The sequence below is a fragment of the Balaenoptera musculus genome, chromosome 8 (genome assembly GCF_009873245.2).
Source record: "Balaenoptera musculus isolate JJ_BM4_2016_0621 chromosome 8, mBalMus1.pri.v3, whole genome shotgun sequence".
NCBI classification, from domain to species: domain Eukaryota; kingdom Metazoa; phylum Chordata; class Mammalia; order Artiodactyla; family Balaenopteridae; genus Balaenoptera; species Balaenoptera musculus.
In genome coordinates, this window is record NC_045792.1 from 22,456,697 (window position 1) to 22,480,664 (window position 23,968).

Genomic DNA, 23,968 nt, shown 5'->3' on the forward strand with positions numbered 1-23,968 from the left:
CCTTGACATTAAAAACGTTGCATATTTGAAAGTTACCAAGAGAGTAAAAACAGTTCTCATCCCCCCCCCAAAAAAGTAACTATTTATGCTGACAGACGTTAACTAGACTTATTGTTGTAATCATTTCACAATGTATACAAATATCAGATCATGCTGTGCACCTGAAACTAATGTTATATGTCAATTATACCTCATTTTGTAAAGTGACATGGAAAATAAGGGCAAAGAGAAAAATTAAGAATGTTAATTTCTGCAGCTTTCATAGTAACAAATAAGCAATACTGTATTTTTTTTTAAGTTTTAAAGACTGTTCTGGCCTCCTAGTGTTCCTTTTTTTAAACCATAAAAGAAATATTTCAAAAAATAAAATACTCTGTGGTAGAAAATCTTATGACTATTTCAATAACTTTCAGTTTCACTTTAGGTTTTTTTTCCTAAGGTCAAGTAAAATTAAATCTAAATATCTATCAAGTAGCTCCCGTAGTATGGTTTTCTTATTAAATTGTCTATATGTCAATTCTTAGATTTGTATGTATATAAAGGATCACTGGAAAGATGGTCACCATTTAATGTTAATAATGGTAATTTCTGGTTGGATGGGAGGGATTTTTATTTCCTTGGTACTATGCTTTTTTCTGCTTCACTTGAATTCTTCATAATGAGATATATCATCCACAAAATGTCATAATTAAGGCTATTATGAGGTTTAGAAATAAGCCAAATTTTTTAAGGGAATGATGTCTTAAAAAGTGGTTTTCAAACAAGCTCTTACTGACCTTATAAAATAGAACAGTAATGGCAGGTAATAAAGTAGAAGCTGAATACTATGAGGATCACTCTTCCCTAAATGAAGGTCTACTTTTTTTTTTTTTTTAATGGCTAATGAAAAACAAGAACTTTTAAAACTTTCTTGCAACAAACTCAACTAAGAAGGTATTAAAAACACAGCACGTTTATTTAAACTGTTACTCTTCATAATGCATTGAATCTTATCACAGGTCAATATCTTCATTCTATTACCTTATTGGGTACATTCATTAGTGCTATATAAACCTTCATATAAAATTAAAGAATTAAAAGTACAGCTAAGAACACAGTCATGATCTGCATGAGAGGATTCACCATGCACCCTAGTCCCTAATGTGGTTATTTTTCTGTTTCCTGGGCCTCTTGAGCTTAGACTTGTTTTCATTTCAGAGAAAATAAAGTGGCTCTGCTGAGCTCTACCCCGCGAGGGCCCAGCCGCCGCTGCACTATCGGTGTGTGTTGACCCAGTGGTACCTGTCCACTCGGTGCCCAGCAGCAGGCCTGTGACCCTTAGGGATCTTATGCAATGCATGATAAACATTTCCTAGGAGGCCCATTCGGCCATCACCCATATTCTTTTTGCGGGGGATATGGAACCAAGATTGAAAGGGCTGTTTCAAGTTTTCAACCTGGGGAGAAAAAAAGAAGAAAAAGGGAGCATGATGATTTTCTGTAAACTAATAAGCCACTTCTAAGGATTAAATATAAACCCATAACTCACAGGTTCAACCTTTCAAAAGCATAGGAAATACAAATGAATAGAAATCAAAGTAGATCATTATCTTTGGAAAGTTGAGTTGCATTGGAGAGTATGAAGTAAGTCACTTCATATCTTTTAACAAAATTCTTTAGTCCAACCAAGAATTTTAAAAACAAAAAATTTAAAAATTTATTCAAATTAGTATATATTCCTGTGTTCTCTCCTACCTGATCCCCACCTCGCTCAACCCAAAACTATCTAATCACAATCTCTGGGGTTGAGGTCTAGAAACACCCATCTTAAACATCTCAGATGACCAATATAAATGTTTTGCAGACCACACTTTCAAAGGACATTGTTCTAAAAGAATATAGCTGACTACAGATCTGATCCTTAGATTAAGAAGATCTCTCTAAGCATAAAAATAGAATTAAGGGCAAACATTTTACTACATAATTTTAAACTTTACATATAGAACTAAATATGAACTACATATATAGTTTAGAAAACTAAACAAGCTAGGGGAAAAAAGTTTGCCAGTAATATGACAAGGGGTTAAAATATTTCTAACCTTTGAAAAGCCTTTAATAACACAGTAGGACCTCAAATGATAAATGGGTGAAGGAGAAAAAATTCATAAGACAGTAAGTACCTACAACATTTAGGTACATGGAGTTTTTGTTTTAATGTTTAATTTAATTAATAAAAATGATATTTTTCAATGAGAATACCCAATTTTAGGGAAAATGATAAACACTTTCACATAGAGCTGGTAAGACTACAAACAAAGACATCTTTCTAGAAGGTACTTTGTCCTGTGGTAAGAACTCATAAAATATCCATACCCAATGACCCAGTAATTACATGTCTGAGAATCAGATCTCTAGAAATAACTTAGAATTCTGACATCTCTGTAAAAATTAGTTTTTTTAATATCACAACAATGTGAAAACAACCTAGATGTCTTCCAATAATACATTAGCTAAATAAATTATAAGGGAAGCAAATGATTTAAAATGTAAAATATTTAAATTGTTTTAACGTGTCAATACATAAGTGATTAAGAAAACAAATTTACATACATACAAATGGTCAGAGATTCTCCCTAAATCAGTGAGCACTCAGCCAAGTAGAGGGTATAAGAGAGAAGGAAGAAAAAAAGACAGAAAAGGTTTTGCCAGAGTATTATTATTGTGATTTTAATCTTTATAATCTTTCCATATTTTCCAATTATTTGTTTCTTTGCTTTTACAGTGAGCATACTCTTTTTAGAATTAGAGTAGAAAAAAAAATGTACAGAGAAGAAATGGAGAACACTTTACCTGATAAATACTCTTTGGATTGCTGACTTTAGGAATTATCTGAGGTTCTTTGTTACAGCTTTCTTCATCAGAGGAAGTGCCAGAGGAGTAGTCTAACGTGGCTCTATTAACAGCATCACTGATTTGTTGGGATAATTCCCATTCCTCCCATCTGTCTTTGAAAGAAGCAATTGTAAATGGATGATTTTTCTCACCATACCTAAGTAGGAAAGGAAAATAAAGCATTCTTTAGGGATTCAAATTCTCACAGGTTTTATCTCTAATCTTTTCTGGAAACAACTCAGTAATTTACAAGAAGAGTTACTTTAAAAAAAAGAAAACAAATTCTGAGAGCTTGGCCAAGATAGTGGAGTAGGAAGACACTGAGCCTACCTCCTCTCATGGGCACACCAAGATTACAACTATTTAGAGAGCAAGTATTGATGAGAGACCGGAATCTAGCAGAAAAGATCTTCTACAACTAAAGTTATAGAGAAGGAACCACAATGAGACCAGTAAGAGGGGCAGAGTCATGGTATAGGTCAGACCCATACCCCTGGGTGGGCAACACACAAGTGGGGGGCTAATTACAGTTGTAGAGGTTCTCCCGAAGAAGCAATGGGTCTGAGCCCCACATGGAGCTTTCCAGACCAGGGATCCTGTATCAGGAAGATGAGCCCCCAGAATGCTTGGCTTTGAAGGCCAGTGGGGCTGACTTTAGGAAAGTCAGAGGGCTGTGGGAAATAGAGATGCCACTCGTAAAGGGCCCACACAAAATCTCCAGGACCCAGGGCAGAAGCAGTAATTTGAAAGGAGCCTGGGTCAGACCCACCAGCTGATCTTGGAGAGCCTCCTGGAGAGGCAGGGGGCAACTTGAGCTCATCCTGGGGACACAGACACTGGCAGCAACCATTTTGGGGAGCTTGTTCTACCACGTAGACATTCGTGCTGGCAAGCGCCATTTTGAAATCCTCCCTCTAGCTTATTAGCACCAGGACCCAGACCCGCCCATCAGCCCATCAGCCCATCAGCACCAGTGCTGAGATGCCTCAGGCCAAGCAACTAGCCAGGTGGGAAAACAGCCCCACCTACTAGCAGGCACATGGTCTTAAGACCCCCTGAACCCACAGCTGCCCCAGGAAGCAGCACTGTCCAACAGAGGGCCCAGGGCCTGACCCCACACACTAGTGCACCAGCACTAGCCCCAGGACCCACAGGGCCCTGCAGGCAGAGACCCCAGGACCCAGCTCTGCCTACCAGTGGGAAGTAATCGGCCCTAGGATGCCCTGGACCCTGCCCCCACCACCAATGAGCCAGCACTAGCCTAGGGAGGAACCTCACCCACCAGTGGACATCCTCAAGACCCCTGGGCCCTGGCCTCACCCACAAGTGGGCAGGCACCAGCCCCAGGACCACCATAACCCCACAGCCTGCCATGGCAAGACCCAGCCCACCCAGCAGCAGGCTAACATCAGCTCCAAGATCACCTAGGCCCAGGCCCCATCTACCAACAGGCCAACACTAGCTCTGAGACACCTTGGGTCCCTCAGCCAGCCATTCAGGGGTCCAGCCCCACCTACCAGCAAGCCAAAACAACCTTTGGGACACCCCAGACCCTGTAGCCAGCTATGTCAGGGAGCTGCCCCACCCCCCAGCAGGCCTACACCAGCTAACTCTAGGACCCAAAGGCCCTGCAGCCAGAAATCTCAGGACTCAGCCCTAGTGAGCCAATGAGCCAACACTAGCCCCAGCACCCTCTCAACCACAGCCTGACCCCCTGGCAGGCCAACACCAGCTCCAGGAAACCATGAACCCCCTCAGCCAGCCACATTGGGATCCAGCCCCATTCACCAATGGGCCAGCACCAACTCTGAGACACTCCAGAATGCACAACCAGTTGTATCAGGAACCAACCCTGCCCACCAGCAGGCTGACACTAGAAATGGAAACCTCAGCCCCACAACCACCAAGGCCAGAACCCAGCTCTGCCCATCAGTGAGCCAGCACTAGCCCCGGGACCCCCTTCCCCATGGTTCCGCAGTCAGCTGCCTCATGACCCAACCCCACAACCAGCAGCTGGCAGCCTCCATACAAGGCAGGGCCTGGCAACCAATCAGATCAGGGACCAGCCCCACCTACTAGACCACCAACAGTAGTCAGTCCACCACAACATAAGGACCCACACAGCCCACATAGGGGGCACCCCTAGAGCATATAGCTCTGGTGACCGGAGGGGAGTGCACTGCTGGGATGCACAGGATGTCTCCTACAAAAGGCTACTTCTCCAAAGCCAGGAAATGTTATCAACCAACCAGATACATAGAAATAAAAACAAATTAGGCAAAATGAGGAAACAGAGGAACATGTTCCAAATGAAGGAACAGGATAAAACCCCAGAAGAAGAATTAAGTGGAGAAAGGCAATCTACCCAATAAAGAGTTGAAGGTAATGATCATAAAGATGAACAAAGAACTTGGGAGAAGAATGGAGGGAAATAGTGAGAAGTTAAACAAAAAGTTAGAAGATAGAGAAGAACAAAGCAGAACTGGAGATTACAGTAAATGAAGTGAAAATACACGAGAAGGAATCAACAGTAGATTAGATGATACAGAGGAACAGATCAGTGAGCTGGAAGACAGAGTAATAGAAGTCACTGAAGCTGAAACAGAAAAAAAGAATAAAAAGAAATTAGAATATTTTAAGAGATCTCTGGAACACCACCAAGCATGCTAACATTCGCATTATAGGAATCCTAGAAGGAGAAGAGAAAAAGGGTCAGAGAATATATTTGAAGACATAATAGCTGAAAACTTCCCTACCTGGCAGAGGAAACAGATATCCAGGTCCAGGAAACACAGAGAGCCTCAAACAGGATCAACCCAAGGAGGACCACAGCAAGATACATTGTAATTAAAATGGCAAAAATTAAAGATAAAGAAAAGATATTAAAAGCAAGGGAAAAGCAACAAGTTGCAATATAAGGGGACTCCCCATAAAGCTATCAGCTGACTTTTCAGCAGAAACTCTGCAGGTCAGAAGGGTGTGTTGCAGTATATTTAAAGTGATGAAATGAAAAACCTATAGTCAAGAATATTCTACTTGGCAAGGCTTACCCTCAGATTTGAAAGAGAGATCAAAAGTTTTACAGATAAGCAAAAGCTAAAAGAGTCCAGCATCACCAAAGCAGCTTTACAAGAAATGTTAAAAGGGGCTTTGCTAAGCAAAAAAGAAAAACCACAACTAGAAACATGAAAATTATGAAAGGTAAGCTCATTGGTAAAGGCAAAATATACAATAAAGGCAGTAAGATCAACCACATACAAAGCTAATAGGAAGGTTAAAAGACAAAGGTAGTAAAATTGCCTAGATCTGCAATAAGTAGTTAAGGGATACACAAAACAATTAGATGGAAACTATGATGTCAAAAAACAGTAATCATGAGGGGGGAGGAGTAAAAATGCAGGGTTGTTAAAATGCATTTGAAATTAAGAGATCAGCAACTTAAATAATCACATATGTAGATTGCTATATATAAACCTCATGGTAACCAAAAATTAAAATCCATAATAGATACACAAAAAACAGAAAGAAATTTGAACATAACACTAAAGATAGTCATCAAATAACAAGGGAAGAGAGAAAAGAAGAAAGGAACAAAATAACTACAAAAACAACACCAAAACAATTAATAAACTGGCTATAAGTACATATCAATCAATAATTACGTTAAATGTAACTGGAATAAACGTTCTAATCAAAAGACATAGAGTGAGTGAAGATACAAAAACAATACTCATATATTTGCTGTCTACAAGAAACTCACTTCATATCTAAAGACACACATACACTGAAAGTGAGAGGACAGAAAAAGGTATACCATGGAAATAAGAAATGAAAAGAAAGCCAGGGTAGCAATACTTACACCAGACAAAGTAGACTCTAAGACAAAATAGACTTTAAAACAAAAACTGTAACAAGAGACAAAGAAGGACATTACATAATGATCAAGGGATCAATCCAAGAAGAAGGTATAACAGTTGTAAATATATATGTACCCAACATAGGAGCACCTAAATATGTAAAGTTAATATTAACAGAGATAAAGGGACAACTTAACAGTAACACAATAATAGTAGGGGACTTTAACTCCCCACTTATATCAATGGACAGATCATCCAGACAGAAAATCAGGAAGGAAACACTAGCCTTAAATGACACAGTAGACCAAATGGACCTAACAGATATCTACAGGGCATTCCATCCAAAAGCAGCAGAATACACATTCTTTTCAAGTGTACATGGAACATTCTCCAGGACAAATCACGTGCTAGGCCACAAATCAATTCTCAGTACATTTAAGTAGACTAAAATCATATTGAGCATCTTTTCTGACCACAATGTTGCAAAACTAGAAATCACTATAAGAAAACTGCAAAAAAAACCCCACAAACATGTAAAGGCTAAACAATATAAACTAAACAACCAATGGATCATTGAAGAAATCAAAGAGGAAATCAAAAAATACCTGGAGACAAATGAAAACAAAAACACAATGATCTAAAAATCTATGGGATGCAGCAAAAGTAGTTCTAAGAGGGAAGTTTATAGTGATACAAGCCTACCTTGGGAAACAAAAGTCTCAAACAGACTAACCTTACACCTAAAGAAACTAGAAGAAGACAAATAAAGTCCAAAGTTGGTAGAAGGAAAGAAATTATAAATATCAGAGCAGAAATGAAATAGAGACAAAAAACAAACAAACAAAAAAAGATCAATGAAACTAAGAGGTGGTTCTTGAAAAGATAAACAAAATTGATAAACCTTTAGCCAGACTCATCAAGAGAAAAAGAAGGGCCCAAATCAATAAAATCAGAAATAAAAAAGAAGTTACAAACAAAAAAAAAAATCACAAGATATTACTATGAATAACCATATGCAAATAAAATGGACAACCTAGAAGAAATGGACAAATTCCTAGAACTGTACAATCTCCCAAGACTGAACCAGGCTGAAATAGAAAACATGAACAGACCAATTATCAGTAAAGAAATTGAATTAATAATGGAAAAAAAAAAAAAACTCCCAACAAACAAAATTCCAGGACCAGACAGCTTTACAGGTGAGTTCTAGCAAACATTCAGAGAAGAGTGAACACCTATCCTCCTCAAACTCTTCCAAAAAATTGCAGAGGAAGGAACACTTCCAAACTCATTCTATGAGGCCACAACACCCTGATACCAAAACCAGACAAAGATATCACAGAAAAAAATTACAGGTCAGTATTGTTGATGAACATAGATGCAAAAATCCTCAACAAAATATTAGCGAATCAAATCCAACAATACATTAAAAGGATCATACACCATGTCAAGTGGGATTTATCCCAGGAATGCAAGGATGGTTCAATAACAGCAAATCAATGCAATACATCACATTAACAAGTTGAATAAAAGATCCTATTATCATCTCAATAGATGCACAAAAATCTTTTGACACTATTCAACATTCATTTATAATAAAAACTCTCCACAAAGTGGGTATAGAGAGAACATCTCTCAACATAACAAAGGCCATATATGGTAAGTCCACAGCTAACATCATACTCATGATAAAAAGCTGACAGCATTTCCTCTAAGATCAGAACAAGACAAAGATACCGACTCTCACCTCTTTTATTCAACATAGTATTCAAAACTCTAGACACAGCAATCTGACAAGAAAAGAAAAAGAATCCAAATTGGAAAGGAAGAAGTAAAACTGTCACTGTTTGGAGATGACATGATAGTATACATAGAAAATCCTAAAGACACCACCAGAAAACAATTTGGTAAAATTGCAGAATACAAAATTAGTATACAGAAATTTGTTGCAGAAATCTGTTACATTTCTACACACTAACAATGAACTATCAGAAAGAAATTAAGAAAACAATCTCATTTACCATCACATCAAAAAGAATAAAATACCTAAGAATAAATCTAACTAAGGAGGTAAAAAGACCTGTACTCAGAAATTTATAAAACACTGATGAAAGAAACTGAAGACAAAAAGAGATGGAAAGACATACCATGTTCATGGATTGGAAGAATTAATATTGTTAAAATAACCATACTACCCAAGGCGATCTACAGATTCAGTGCTATCCCTATCAAAATTCTAATGGCGGGCTTCCCTGGTGGTGCAGTGGTTGAGAATCTGCCTGCCAATGCAGGGGACACGGGTTCGAGCCCTGGTCTGGGAAGATCCCACATGCCACGGAGCAACTGGGCCCGTGAGCCACAATTACTGAGCCTGCACGTCTGGAGCCTGTGCTCCGCAACAAGAGAGGCCGCGATGGTGAGAGGCCCGCGCACTGCGATGAAGAGTGGTCCCCACTTGCCGCAACTAGAGAAAGCCCTCGCACAGAAGCGAAGACTCAACACAGTCATAAATAAATAAATAAATAAATGAAAGAACGTGAATTTCTAAAAAAAAAAAAAAAAAAATACTAATGGCATTTTTCACAGAACTATAGCAAATAATTCTAAGATTTGTATGAAAACACAAAAGACCCCAAATAGCCAAAGCAATCTTGAGAAAGAACAGAGCTGGAGGTATCAAGCTCCCACACTTCAGCCTATACTACAAAACTCTGGTAATCAAAACAATATGATACTGGCACAAAAATAGACACATATATCAGTGGAAGAGAATAGAGAGCCCAGAAATAAACCCATGCACCTATGGTTAATTAATCTATAACAGAGAGGCAAGAATATACAATGGGGAAAAGACATTCTCTTCAATAAGTGGTGCTGGGACAACAGGGCAGCTACAAGTAGAGAATGAAATTAGAACAGTTTCTTACACCATATAAAGAATAAACTCAAAATGGATTAAAGACCTATATGTTAGACTGCAAATGATATAAACTCCTAGAGGAAAACATAGGCAGAACCATGATATAAATTGTAGTAATATTTTTTTTTTGGATCTGTCTCCTAAGGCAAAGAAAACAAAAACGAAAATAAACAAATGGGACCTAATGAAACTTCAAAGCTTTTGCACAACAAAGGAAACCATCAAGAAAGCAAAAAGATAACCTACTGAATAGAAGAAAATATTTACAAGTAACATAACTGACAAGGGATTAATATCCACAATATATAGACGGCTCATACAACTCAATATGAAAAAAACAACAACAAACAAACAACCCAGTCAAAAAATGGACAGATCGGATTGGTTCAAGATGGCGGAGTAGAAGGACGTGCTCTCACTCCCTCTTGCGAGAGCACCGGAATCACAACTAACTGCTGAACAATCATCAAAAGGAAGACACTGGAACTCACCAAAAAAGATACCCCACATCCAAAGACAAAGGAGGAGCCACAATGATATGGTAGGAGGGGCGCAATCACAATAAAATTAAATCCCATAACTACTGGGTGGGTGACTCACAAACTGAAGAACACTTATACTACAGAATTCCACCTACTAGAGTGAAGGCTGTGAGCCCAATGTCAGGCTTCCCAACCTGGGCGTCCAGCAACGGGAGGAGGAATTCCTAGAGAATCAGATTTTGAAGGCTAGCGGGATTTCATTGCAGGACTTCGACAGGACTGGGGGAAACAGAGACTTCACTCTTGGAGGGCACACAGAAAGTAGTGTGCGCATCGGGACCCAGGAGAAGGAGCAGTGACCCCATAGGAGACTGAACAAGACCTACCTGCTAGTGTTGGAGGGTCTCCTGCAGAGGCGGGGGGTGGCTGTGTCTCACCGTGAGGACAAGGACATTGGCAGCAGAAGTTCTAGGAATTACTCCTTGTTGTGAGCCCTCCCAGAGTCTTCTATTAGCCTCACCAAAGAGCCCAGGTAGGCTCCAGTGCTGGGTCACCTCAGGCCAAACACCCAACAGGGAGGAAACCCAGCCCCACCCATCAGCAGACAAGCAGATTAAAGTTTTACTGAGCTCTGCCCACCAGAGCAACAGCCAGCTCTACCCACCACCAGTCCCTCCCATCAGGAAACTTGCACAAGCCTCTTAGATAGCCTCATCCACCAGAGGGCAGACAGCAGAAGCAAGAAGAACTACAATCCTGCAGCCTGTGGAACAAAAACCACATTCACAGAAAGATAGACAAGATGAAAAGCCAGAGGGCTATGTACCAGATGAAGGAACAAGATAAAACCCCAGAAAAACAACTCAATGAAGTGGAGATAGGCAACATTCCAGAAAAAGAATTCAGAATAATGATAGTGAAGATGATCCAGGACCTTGGAAAAAGAGTGGAGGCAAAGATTGAGAAGATGCAAGAAATGTTTAACAAAGACCTAGAAGAATTAAAGAACACACACACACAGAGGACCAATACAATAAGTGAAAAGAAAAATACACTAGAAGGAATCAATAGGAGAATAACTGAGGCAGAAGAACAGATAAGTGACCTGGAAGACAGAATGGTGAAATTCACTGCTGCAGAACAAAATAAAGAAAAAAGAATGAAAAGAAATGAAGACAGCCTAAGAGACCTCTGGGACAACATTAAACACAAAACATTTGCATTATAGGGATCCCAGAAGGAGAAGAGAGAGAGAGAAAGGATCCTAGAAAATATCTGAAGAGATTATAGTCGAAAACTTCCCTAACATGGGAAAGGAAATAATCACCCAAGTCCAGGAAGCGCAGAGACTCCCATACAGGATAAACCCAAGGAGAAACACACTGAGATACAACATAACCAAACTGGCAAAAATTAAAGACACAGAAAAATTATTGAAAGCAGCAAGGGAAAAAGGGCAAATAACATACAAGGGAACTCCCATAAAGTTAACAGCTGATTTCTCAGCAGAAACTCTACAAGCCAGAAGGGAGTGGCAAGACATATTTAAAGTGATGAAAGGGAAAAACCTACAACCAAGATTACTCTACCCAGCAAAGATCTCATTCAGATTTGATGGAGAAATCAAAAGCTTTACAGACAAGCAAAAGCTAAGAGAATTCAGCACAACCAAACCAGCTTTACAACAAAAGCTAAAGGAACTTCTCTAAGTGGGAAACACAAGAGAAGAAAAGGAACTACAAAAGCAAACACAAAACAATTAAGAAAATGGTCATAGGAACATACATATCGATAATTACCTTAAATGTGAATGGATTAAATGCTCCAACCAAAAGAAACAGGACCACTGAATGGATACAAAAACAAGACCCATATATATGCTGTCTACAAGAGACCCACTTCAGACCTAGGGACACATACAGACTGAAAGTGAGGGGATGGAAAAAGATATTCCATGCAAATGGAAATCAAAAGAAAGCTGGAGTAGCAATACTCATATCAGATAAAATAGACTTTAAAATAAAGAATGTTACAAGAGACAAGGAAGGACACTACAAATGATCAAGGGATCAATCCAAGAAGAAGATATAACAATTATAAATATATGTTCACCCAACATAGGAGCACCTCAATACATAAGGCAACTGCTAACAGCTCTAAAAGAGGAAATCGACAGTAACACAATAACAGTGGGGGACTTTAACACCTCACTTACACCAACGGACAGATCATCCAAACAGAAAATTAATAAGGAAACACAAGCTTTAAAAGACACAATAGACCAGATAGATTTAATTGATATTTATAGGACATTCCATCCAAACAACAGCAGATTACACTTTCTTCTCAAGTGTACATGGAACATTCTCCAGGATAGATCACATCTTGGGTCACAAATCAAGCCTCAGTATATTTAAGAAAATTGAAATCACATCAAGCATCTTTTCTGATCACAACGCTATGAGATTAGAAATCAATTACAGGGAAAAAACATAAAACACACACACACGGAGGCTAAACACTACGTTACTAAATAGCCAAGAGATCACTGAAGAAATCAAAGATGAAATCAAAAACTACCTAGAGACAAATGACAGTGAAAACACGATGATCCAAAACCTATGGGATGCAGTAAAAGCAATTCTAAGAGGGAAGTTTATAGCAATACAATTCTACCTCAAGAAACAACAAACATCTCAAATACACAATCTAACGATACACCTAAAGGAACAAAGAAAAGGAGAAACTAAGGAAAGAAGAACAAAAAACCTAAAGTTAGTAGAAGGAAAGAAATCATAAATATCAGAGCAGAAAAAAACGAAAAAGAGACAAAGAAAACAATAGCAAAGATCAATAAAACTAAAAGCTGTTTCTTTGAGAAGACATAAAAGATTGATAAACCATTAGCCAGACTCGTCAATAAAAAGAGGGAGAGGACTCAAATCAATAAAATTAGAAATGAAAAAGGAGAAGTTACAACAGACACCGCAGAAATACAAAGCATCCTAAGAGACTACTACAAGCAACTCTATGCCAATAAAATGGACAACCTGGAAGAAATGGACAAATTCTTACAAAGGTATAACCTTCCAAGACTGAACCAGGAAGAAATAGAAAATATGAACAGACAAATCACAAGTAATGAAATTGAAACTGTGATTAAAAATCTCCCAACAAACAAAAGTACACGACCAGATGGCTTTACAGGTGAATTCTATCAAACATTTAGAGAAGAGTTAACACCCATCCTTCTCAAACTCTTCCAAAAATTGCAGAGGAAGGAACACTCCCAAACTCATTCTGTGAGGCCACCATCACCCTGATACCAAGACCAGACAGGGATACTACAAAAAAAAGAAAGTTACAGACCAATATCACTGATGAATACAGATGCACAAATCCTCAACAAAATACTAGCAAACAGAATCCAACAACACATTAAAAGGATCATACACCATGATCAAGTGGGATTTATCCCAGGGATGCAAGGATTCTTCAATATATGCAAATCAATCAATGTGATACACCATATTAAAAAACTGAAGAAGAAAAACCATATGATCATCTCTATAGATGCAGAAAAAGCTTTTGACAAAATTCAACACCCATTTATGATAAAATCTATCCAAAAAGTGGGCATAGAGGGAACCTACCTCAACATAATAAAAGCCATATATGACAAACCCACAGCAAGCATCATTTTCAATGGTGAAAAACTGAAAGCATTTCTTCTAAAATCAGGAACAAGACAAGGAGGTCCACTCTCACCACTATTATTCAACATAAAGTCCTAGCCACGGCAATCAGAGAAGAAAAAGAAATAAAAGGAATACAAATTGGAAAAGAAGTAAAACTGTCACTGTTTGCAGATGACATGATACTATACATAGAGAATCCTAAAAATGTCACCAGAAAACTACTAGAGCTAATCAATGAATTTGGTGAAGTTGAAGGATACAAAATTAATGCACAGAAATCTCTTGCATTCCTATACACTAATGATGAAAAATCTGAAAGAGAAATTAAGGAAGCACTCCTATTTACCATTGCAACAAAAAGAATAAAATACCTAGGAATAAACCTACCTAGGGAGACAAAAGACCTGTATGCAGAAAACTATGACACTGATGAAAGAAATTAAAGATGATACCAAGAGATGGAGAGATATACCATGTTCTTGGATTGGAAGAATCAATATTGTGGAAATGACTCTACTACCCAAAGCAATCTACAGATTCAATGCAATCCCTATCAAATTACCAATGACATTTTTTATAGAACTAGAACAAAAAAATCTTAAAATTTGTATGGAGACACAAAAGACCCCAAATAGCCAAAGCAGTCTTGAGGGAAAAAAACGGAGCTGGAGGAATCAGACTCCCTGACTTCAGACTATACTAGAAGCTACAGTAATCAAGACAATATGGTACTGGCACAAAAACAGAAACATAGATCAATGGAACAAGATAGAAAGCCCAGAGATAAACCCACGCACTTATGGTCAACTAATCTATGACAAAGGAGGCAAGGATATACAATGCAGAAAAGACAGACTCTTCAATAAGTGGTGCTGGGAAAACTGGACAGCTACATGTAAAAGAATGAAATTAGAACAGTCCCTAACACCAAACACAAAAATAAACTCAAGATGGATTAGAGACCTAAATGTAAGATGGGATACTATAAAACTCTTAGAGGAAAACATAGGAAGAACACTCTTTGACATAAATCACAGCAAGATCTTTTTTGATCCACCTCCTAGAGTAATGGAAATAAAAACAAAAATAAACAAATGGGACCTAATGAAACTTCAAAGCTTTTGCACAGCAAAGGAAACCACAAACAAGGCGAAAAGACAACCCTCAGAATGGGAGAAAATATTTGCAAATGAATCAATGGACAAAGGATTAATCTCCAAAATATATAAACAGCTCATGCAGCTCAATATTAAAGAAACAAACAACCCAATCCAAAAATGGACAGAAGACCTAAATAGACATTTCTCCAAAGAAGACATACAGATGGGCAAGAAGCACATGAAAAGCTGCTCAACATCACTAATCATTAGAGAAATGCAAATCAAAACTACAATGAGGTGTCACCTCACACTGGTCAGAATGGCCATCATCAGAAAATCTACAAACTACAAATGCTGGAAAGGGTGTGGAGAAAAGGGAACCCTCTTGCACTGTGGGTGGGAATGTAAATTGATACAGTCACTATGGAGAACAGTATAGAGGTTCCTTAAAACACTAAAAATAGAATTACCAAATGACCCAGCAATCCCACTACTGGGCATATACCCAGAGAAAACCATAATTCAAAATGACACATGCACCCCAATATTCATTGCACCACTATTTACAATAACCAGGACATGGAAGCAACCTATATGTCCATCGACACATGAATGGATAAAGAAGTTGTGGTAAATATATACAGTGAAATATTACTCAGCCATAAAAAGGAACGAAATTGAGTCATTTGCAGAAACGTGGATGGATCTAGAGACTGTCATACAGAGTGAAGTAAGTCAGAAAGAGAAAAACAAATATCGTATATTAACGCATATATGTGGAACCTAGAAAAATGGTACAGATGAACCGGTTTGCAGGGCAGAAAGTGAGACACAGATGTAGAGAACAAACATATGGACACCAAGGGGGGAAAGTGGTGGGGGGTGGTGGTGGTGTGATGAATTGGGAGATTGGGATTGACATATATACACTAATAAGTATAAAATGGGTAACTAATAAGAACCTGCTGTACAAAAAAATAAATAAAATAAAATTCAAAAAAAAAATGTGCAGAAATCCTGAATAGACATTTTTCCAAAGAAATGGACATACAAATGGCTAACAGGCACATAAAGAGATGCTCAACATCTTACATTATTAGTGAAATGCAAATCAAAACAATGAGACATCACCTCACACCTGTCAGAATGGCTATCATCAAAATGTCTACAAATAACAAATGTTGGCAAGAACATGGAGAAAATGGAACCCTTGTACACTATCGGTGGGAATGTAAATTGGTGCAGCCACTATGGAAAACAGTATGGAGGTTCCTCAAACTAAAAGTAGGATTACCATATGATCCAGCAATATATATCCTGGGTATATATCCAGAAAAAAAACACTCCTGGGTACATATCCAGAAAATTCAAAACATTGCATGCACCCCAATATTCAGAGCAGCACTATTTACAATAGCCAAGACATGGTAGCAACCCAAGTGTCCATCAACAGATGAATGGATAAAGAAGATGTGGCATATATATATACAACTGAGTACTACTCAGCCATAAAAAAGAATGAAATTCTGCCATTTGCAGCAACATGAATGGACCTAGAGAATATTATGCTTAGTGAACTAAGTCAGACAGAGAAAGTCAAATACTGTATGATATCATTTATATGTGGGATCTAAAAAATAAAACATATGTATATAGCAAAACAGAAACAGACTCAGCAGACATAGAGAACAAACTAGTGGTTACCAGCAGGGCAAAGGGAAGTGGGGAGGGGAAAGATAGGGGTAGGTACAAACTACTATGTATAAAATAAATAAGCTACAAGGATACAGTACTGCACAGGGAATATAGCCAATGTTTTATAATAAATTTAAATGGGGTATAATCTGTAAAAACTTTGAATTACTATGTTGTATATCTGAAACTAATATAATTTTGTAAATCAACTATACTTCAATTAAAAAAAAAACAAATTGAAATGGTTTGACAGCAAAGCACATTGAGAGACATTATGACCTTCAGCTACTAATACTGTCATAATTGGCAGGGGTCAAGGAGTCTATAAAAGCTTTCTAGGAATTAACTAAGATAAAGTCAGACTACTTTCTTTCGATTCAACTGATGGACTGAATTGCTGATGGTAAATAACTCCTCTTCCCCCTTGATACTGCCTCTAATACTTGGACATTATAATCTACAGTTGGCAATATGATGCAGTGATTAAAGTCAAATTTCAAATACTATGCAAAAATCTTTGTGCTTCCCACTCCATCCACCCTAATTGGGAAGTCTGTTTTGTCTGATATAGTTTGCATCTAGTCTTAGTCACCCTGTGCCCTCCCTGCTAATCCAGGGCTTTGGAGTATCACCTTTCACAAAGGTGCATAGAGCTGACTAAATATCCTAAGGTTTCCAAGGGTCACAGAGCACACAGACTAACTCCAATGAGATTACTCACCTACAGCACACTTCAAAGGGATCTACCCATATGGTCATCTCCTTTGGAAGTCCCAGGTGAGAAAAATCCACATTACTTTCAGCACAAGCCCTTTCTAGAATAGGATCTTTATTCTGATTATTGTTTATCCTGATACACCTTTAAAAACAAGGAAAGGGAAACAAAGACGTGGTGACAGGTACTTTAGCTGGAGAATCATGTTGTAGGCAAGAAACTCCAATACACACAGCTCCCACCTCACTCCCATCTTTCCTCAACTCCTCGGCAACCCTCCAGTTTTACAGCAAGAGTAAAATACCGACTTTTTACACAGCAACTCAGAACATGGATTCCATTACTAAGTCACACCAAAGGTTCACTGTATAGCCTTCAGGGTAAACACAAGTTAGAAATTGTTTAATCCACCTCACATAAAGAGGTTTGCCCTATAGTTTTTGACTTGTACTGTCATCTACCACATCTCCTTTTTTCAAGTCCAAGTTCAAACAAATAAATTTGAGCCCATAAAATTTTAATTACTTAAAGGTTGCCAACAAAATCATTGCAGGTGGTCACTGCGTACTTATTACTTCCCTTTGCCATGCATATCAACTCTCACCTGAAGGCTTGCCCTTTAGAAGGGTGATCAGCGTGCCAGTGACTTTTGTATGTTTCAAACAAGATCATCATCAACTTTTCTGCAAAGTCTTCTATCTGTTGTTTACTCAATTTATCATGTTTTTTTGCTAATCTTGTGACAAAGAAGACTGTTGTTGCTATTTCATCTCTCATGATTCAAGAAGAGTCGACGAGTAGGTCTGCAGCCATTAAAAGGAGGCAAGAAGAAATAAAACAGAAACAAGGGTCTAACTTATTATCAACATGTAATTGCCATTTGGAAACTTTATATACCTTAAATTTAAAACAGAAGTCACTTGTTAGTCCTTAATGAACTAAAAAAAAGCACATCAATACTATCAATCAACAAAACAGCCAAGAACACCAATTCCTCAACTAACCTTTAATGATTTTCAAATCATTTGAATGATTTTCAAAGAAAAAAAATCTTTTAAATACTGTGATACACTTAAACAAATGAATCACTCTGCAAATTAAATGCTTTTAAAAGTCTGGACATGGGACAGTAAATTACACCACGTACCAGTGTTGAAAACCTATTTACAGAGAGCAAAAACATTTCAGGATACAGTAGTTCCTAAAATGCGGCTCTCAGGTTGCACACTTTAAGTAAAAGTTAAGATTAATCAAATATGTATTAAACTTGCCAGCAAAAGCTCTTTAGCCCAACAGAAAGTGGGCCAGAGTTAGAAGACACTCTCACCACACTTGTTTTGTCAGTTTTAGGCTGCAGTTTATATAAACCTGGGCCCCAAAACCTGATAGGTGTTAGCTTTACACAGGTGCTGTCCTTTAGGATAATTGACAGCTTTTTCCAAGTCCCCATCAGATTGCTCCTTGGCATATGCAGAGTGCGTTCCTTACTTAAAGTGTTTAAAGATCTTCAAACTGGATTTCTATCTTCTATTTTGCTCTTAAAGTCTTATCTTTTATGACATTGATTAAGAATCAAGCCTTCTCCTTCCATATCCTAAGAGCCTACATTCCAATATTTTTGTCTCTCATAACCATCAACATATTAAAGAAGTTTGTCTTGGATCTATTCTGAAACTAAAGACAACTCTCTTTGAATAGTCATTATATCGACTACACACATTTTTCACTAAAATGCTTATTTGTAAAATAAATGAACAAGACCTCAAAGTTTATCTAGTCTCACTAGCTCTCACAGCGTAGGTCGCTGATCACCTGATTTGGACCCACTGAGCTGCTTGTTAAAAATGCAGATTCCAGGACCTTATCCCAGATCCACTGAATCAATACTTCTGAAGGCAAACCTGGAAATCAGTATTTAACAAGTTCCCTCTGGTGATTCTTAGGCTTACTAAATTTAAGAACCACTACACCTGGCATATGTCTTTAACACCCATCATAAGTGGTCATTCAGGTTCTCTGTCACTGAAAAAGAATTCATTCTCTTACAAGGAAGCCCATTTCTTTTCTAAAAAGTTCCAAATGCCAGGAGGTCCTTCCTCCCCTTGAGAAACTACATCCAACTCTTTGATTCTCTATATTTGCAGCCTAATTTTTTCCCTCTGGAACCATACAGATTGTATCTAATCCTCCACCACATGAAGACGCTTCAAATACTAGCTATTGAGACTCCTCTTTGGGGGCGGTAGTTAACTATTCTTAGCTTTTCGACAGTTCTTCCCATAAACATGTTACTCAGACATTTCGCCATGCTCAGCGCTCACATCTGGATGAGTTTCAGGTGCATCAGTAATCTTCTTTCAAAGTGTAAAGCCCAGAAGCCCAATGTTCCAGGTGTGCTCTGCCATGACAGAATAGAATGGGACTGTTAACCTCCCTTGCTCTGAATACTGTATTTCTAGAACACAGCCTCAGGTGGCATTCGCCTTGGTGGTAGTGGCATCATACCTCTGCTTCACGCTGAACTAGCACTTAGTCTTTTTCGCTAATGCTATTGTTTTGTCACATCTTTCCTTCCTGCACAACATAATGCTTAAGAATATGGGCTTTGAGAAGACCTGAATAGACATTCTTCCAAAGAGGGAACGCAGATGGCCAACAGGCACATGAGAAGATACTCAGCATCACTAATCATCAGGGAAATGCAAACCAAAACCACAATGAGATATCACCTCACACCTGTCAGAATGGCTATCATCAAAAAGAACACAGGTAACAAATGTTGGTGAGGATATAGAGAAAAGGCAATCCTTGTACACTGTTGGTGGGAATGTAAATTGGTGCAGCCACTGTGGAAAATTGTATGGACGTTCCTCAAAAAACTAAAAATAGAACTACCATATGACCCAGCAATTCCACTCCTTCTGGGTATACACCAAAAAATACCAAAAACATTAATTTGAAAAGAAAACATGCACCCCAGTGTTCATAGCAGCATTATTTACAATTGCCAAGATATGGAAGCAACCTATGTGTCCATCAGCAGATGAATGGATAAAGAAGATGTGGCATACACACACACACACACACACACACACACACACACACACACAATGGAATACTACTCAGCCATAAAAAAGAACAAAATTTTGCCATTTGCAGCAACATGGATAGACTTGGAGGGCATTATGCTAAGTGAAACAAATCAGAGAAAGTCAAATACTGTCTGATATCACTTATATGTGGAATCTAAAAAGATACAAAAACTAGTGAATATAACAAAAAAAGAAGCAGACTCACAGATACAGAGAACAAACTAGTGATTATCAGTGAGGTGGGGGGAAGGGGCAATATAGGGGTTGGGGAGTGGGGGCCACAAACTATTGGGTGTAAAATACAGACAATACTTTGTAACAACTGTAAATGGAAAGTAACCTTTAAAAATATATAAAAATTTTTTAACTTTTTTAAAAATAAATTAAACATTTTTTAAATATATGGGCTTTGGAGTCAGACAGGACTACGTATAAATGGCAACTTTACAACTCACTATCCATGTAACCTTGGGCAACTTGCTTAACTTCTTGAACTTTCATTTGCCTGTCTGTGAAATTGGGAGGGATGACCTCATAGGGTTGTTAGCGAGCTACAATCAATAATGTTTTGTATTAAAGCACCTAGTGGAGGGTATGTAGCAGTTGTTACAGGAAGGCAGTACAGCAGAGTAGTAAACAAATCAGCTATAAGATCAAGCGTCATGGGATTGACTCCCAGTCCTCTAGCTTACTAGAAACTTGGAGAGGCTTCTCAACTGCTCTAATCTTCAAAATACCATCTGTAAAAAGGTGGATAAGACGTGTACTTAAGGTCTTGGAATCAGACTGCCAGATTTGGATCCTAACTGAATTTACTGGATATACTAAGTACTCAAAAGTACCTTTCTTATTAATATATGTTAGTTTATATTTATCATTTTATTATGTCTTTTCTAATGCTTTTGTGGATTAAACGGAGTAAAAGATAAGTACATATTCAGCTGTACCTGTCATATGTCATTGTGTTAAATTTAGACCATTAGGGAATCGAGATTATTTGTCACTCTGATTTTGTCATCCACTAAATTCTCTATCTTTTTGGCTACATGTTATCTATAAATTTGACAAGAATATGTCCTCCTACAAGTAATAAATAAACAAGCTGAATAGTATTAAGATCAAGAAGAGTGATTTGACAGAATCCTAGGAGATCCCGCTTCAAAATGGTGTTCCTTCACTAGTCATTTTCACTTCAACAAATTAATTCTATCGTAAAATGAATTTCACTCAAAACTTCAAAATGAATAGAAAGTAAAATTAATTTTAGGATCTACTATGCTTATATTTTACTAGCAAGACAAAAATTATATCTAGTGACAACTACACAAAGAAAAGAAATATTTCAAGTGATTCTAGAACACATTGGAATATATTCTAGAGAAAACTATGAAGATATGTTTTTAAAATGTCATTCTGTACCATGTTTACAGTAATATTAGTATTACAATTTGAAGCTATATATATATAGATATATACATATATAAAGAGAGAATAGAATAGGGTAATATACATATTTACTTCCATATTGTCATGTACTAAGATTTTCAATGTAAGGAAAAAAGAATAAAAGTACAAACTCAAAGAAATTAAGTAAAAATCCTATAATGTTAAATTTGAAATGGCAATATTAATATGAACTTGTGATTTTTTTAACATACTAAAATATGTATTTTAGTTCTGTCCACTAAAAAGGCCTAGAATCAATAAATAATGCTAACACTCATTTTGTGGCCTCTAATTACAATTTCCCACTTTAAAAAAAAATTCTTGGAGAAATGGTCGATTCCAGTTCTCATTCAGGTAATATATTAGGTGAGCCTACAATGTATTACACCAGAAAGCAAGAAAGCTATAAAAAACCAATGGGTCATGTCAAAAGATACAAAAGCCTACATGAAGAGCTCCCATTGGCCAACGATAAGTCATTCCCCTCTTCAGCGTCAATACAATCATCCCCCAACTACTGGAACTATCAGATGATGATGGCTCAAAGCTCTATCTCTCATTGGGAATTACTCTCAGAAACTACCTCATGGTATAGTTATCCCTTGCCCAAGGGGTGGCCCACAACCATTGACTGTCTAGTGTAGGGGTACAAAAGCCTGGCCCCCAAGTTCAATTTGCAACAACTCTGAAGGGCCATCCCATCTCCAGAGCTCCCCATAAGATAGGCAGAGGCCTCTACTACAACCAAATCACTGGTCCACCTCTCCCTCTGCCCGATCCTATCTTTCTCACTCCCTTATGCGTGTATTTCTCAAGAAAACTCCCCAATAAACTTTCTGCATGCAACTCCCCATCTCAGAGGCTGTTCCTAAGGAGCCTAGTCTAAGACAGTTTGTAACAGGAATGTGTAAGGAAGCAGAGTCTAAAATGGGATTTGGGAAGTGGATTACGCACCTGCTGGCTGAAATAAAAACCTCATGGCTGGTGGTACTAGAATATGGATAGAATATGGATATAGATGGCTCCTGGCATGCCGGAGTGCTGTGATTGTTACAAACTTCATCAGTGATGAACTGAGATGGAACACATATTAGGAGGTGCACTGGCTAGTGTAATATCTTTGATGATTAAGATGTATGAGAAATGGTAATATAAGGACCGTAGAAACAGATGGGTGAGCACCTTCATGTCTAGTAATGGCACGATTTAATAAGGCTAGTTCAATTCAATTCAGTAAGTATTTAAGTGTCTACTATAAGTGCAGAACACATAAGATAATGGTGAGACTAGGACCTTAATGCCCTTTTACTTCAACAGTATCTTACTTATTTCAGCTTCCCATGATATATTTCTCATTCTCCTCACTCAGTGGCAGGAGTTCCCAAACTGCTGTACTTGGAATCACCTTAATATCTTTTTTAAATGCCTGGCTCCTACCCCCTGGACATTCTGATTTAATTGGGATGGAGTGCAACGTGGGCATCAGGATTTTTTAAAGATCTCCAAGTGATTCTAATGAGCAGCAAAGGTGGAATATCGTTAAGATAGATATCTCCTAGCTATCAAGGAGATTTTAATTTTATTTTACACTTTTGATTGCTTAGTAATGCCTTAAGCTTAAGAAAAATTGTTATGACAAATTTGCATCATTTATTCTCATCTTTTCTAGACTTTGCTGAGATAACTTTTCCAAAGAATTTTTTTTTAACTTATGTTAGCGGTGACAAAATTGAAAATCAGGACAACTACTCGTATATTGCTGAAATAAAATCTGCTTCAGAACCAAAGGCAACATATGTTATTAGCACATACTCAAATATTTTTTTTTTTTAATTAATTAATTTATTTATTTATTTATGGCTGTGTTAGGTCTTCGTTTCTGTGCGAGGGCTTTCTCTAGTTGTGGCAAGCGGGGGCCGCTCTTCATCGCGGTGCGCGGGCCTCTCACTATCGCGGCCTCTCTTGTTGCGGAGCACAGGCTCCAGACGCGCAGGCTCAGCAATTGTGGCTCACGGGCCCAGTTGCTCCGTGGCATGTGGGATCTTCCCAGACCAGGGTGCGAACCCGTGTCCCCTGCATTGGCAGGCAGACT

General features: G+C 38.0%; 1 protein-coding gene across 1 annotated transcript; it reads right to left on the reverse strand.

Moving 5' to 3' along the window:
* Positions 1-1,253: 1,253 nt before the first annotated feature.
* Positions 1,254-18,115, reverse strand: BTG4 (BTG anti-proliferation factor 4). Its single transcript, XM_036862608.1, has 4 exons — positions 17,943-18,115; positions 17,345-17,482; positions 2,830-3,028; positions 1,254-1,436 (listed from the first exon to the last, which is right to left on the reverse strand). Exons 1-4 carry the CDS (start codon positions 18,113-18,115, stop codon positions 1,254-1,256), a joined length of 693 nt encoding a protein of 230 aa, XP_036718503.1.
* Positions 18,116-23,968: the final 5,853 nt, after the last annotated feature.

Excerpts from the sequence above, each read along its gene's own strand:
- BTG4 (XM_036862608.1), bottom strand. The coding sequence starts at position 18,115 with ATGAGAGATGAAATAGCAACAACAGTCTTCTTTGTCACAAGATTAGCA. Across the intron at positions 17,483-17,942 it reads TCTAAAGGGCAAGCCTTCAG|GTGTATCAGGATAAACAATA; the intron begins GTGAGAGTTGAT and ends TTGTTTTTAAAG. Across the intron at positions 1,437-2,829 it reads ATCCAAAGAGTATTTATCAG|GTTGAAAACTTGAAACAGCC; the intron begins GTAAAGTGTTCT and ends TTTTCTCCCCAG.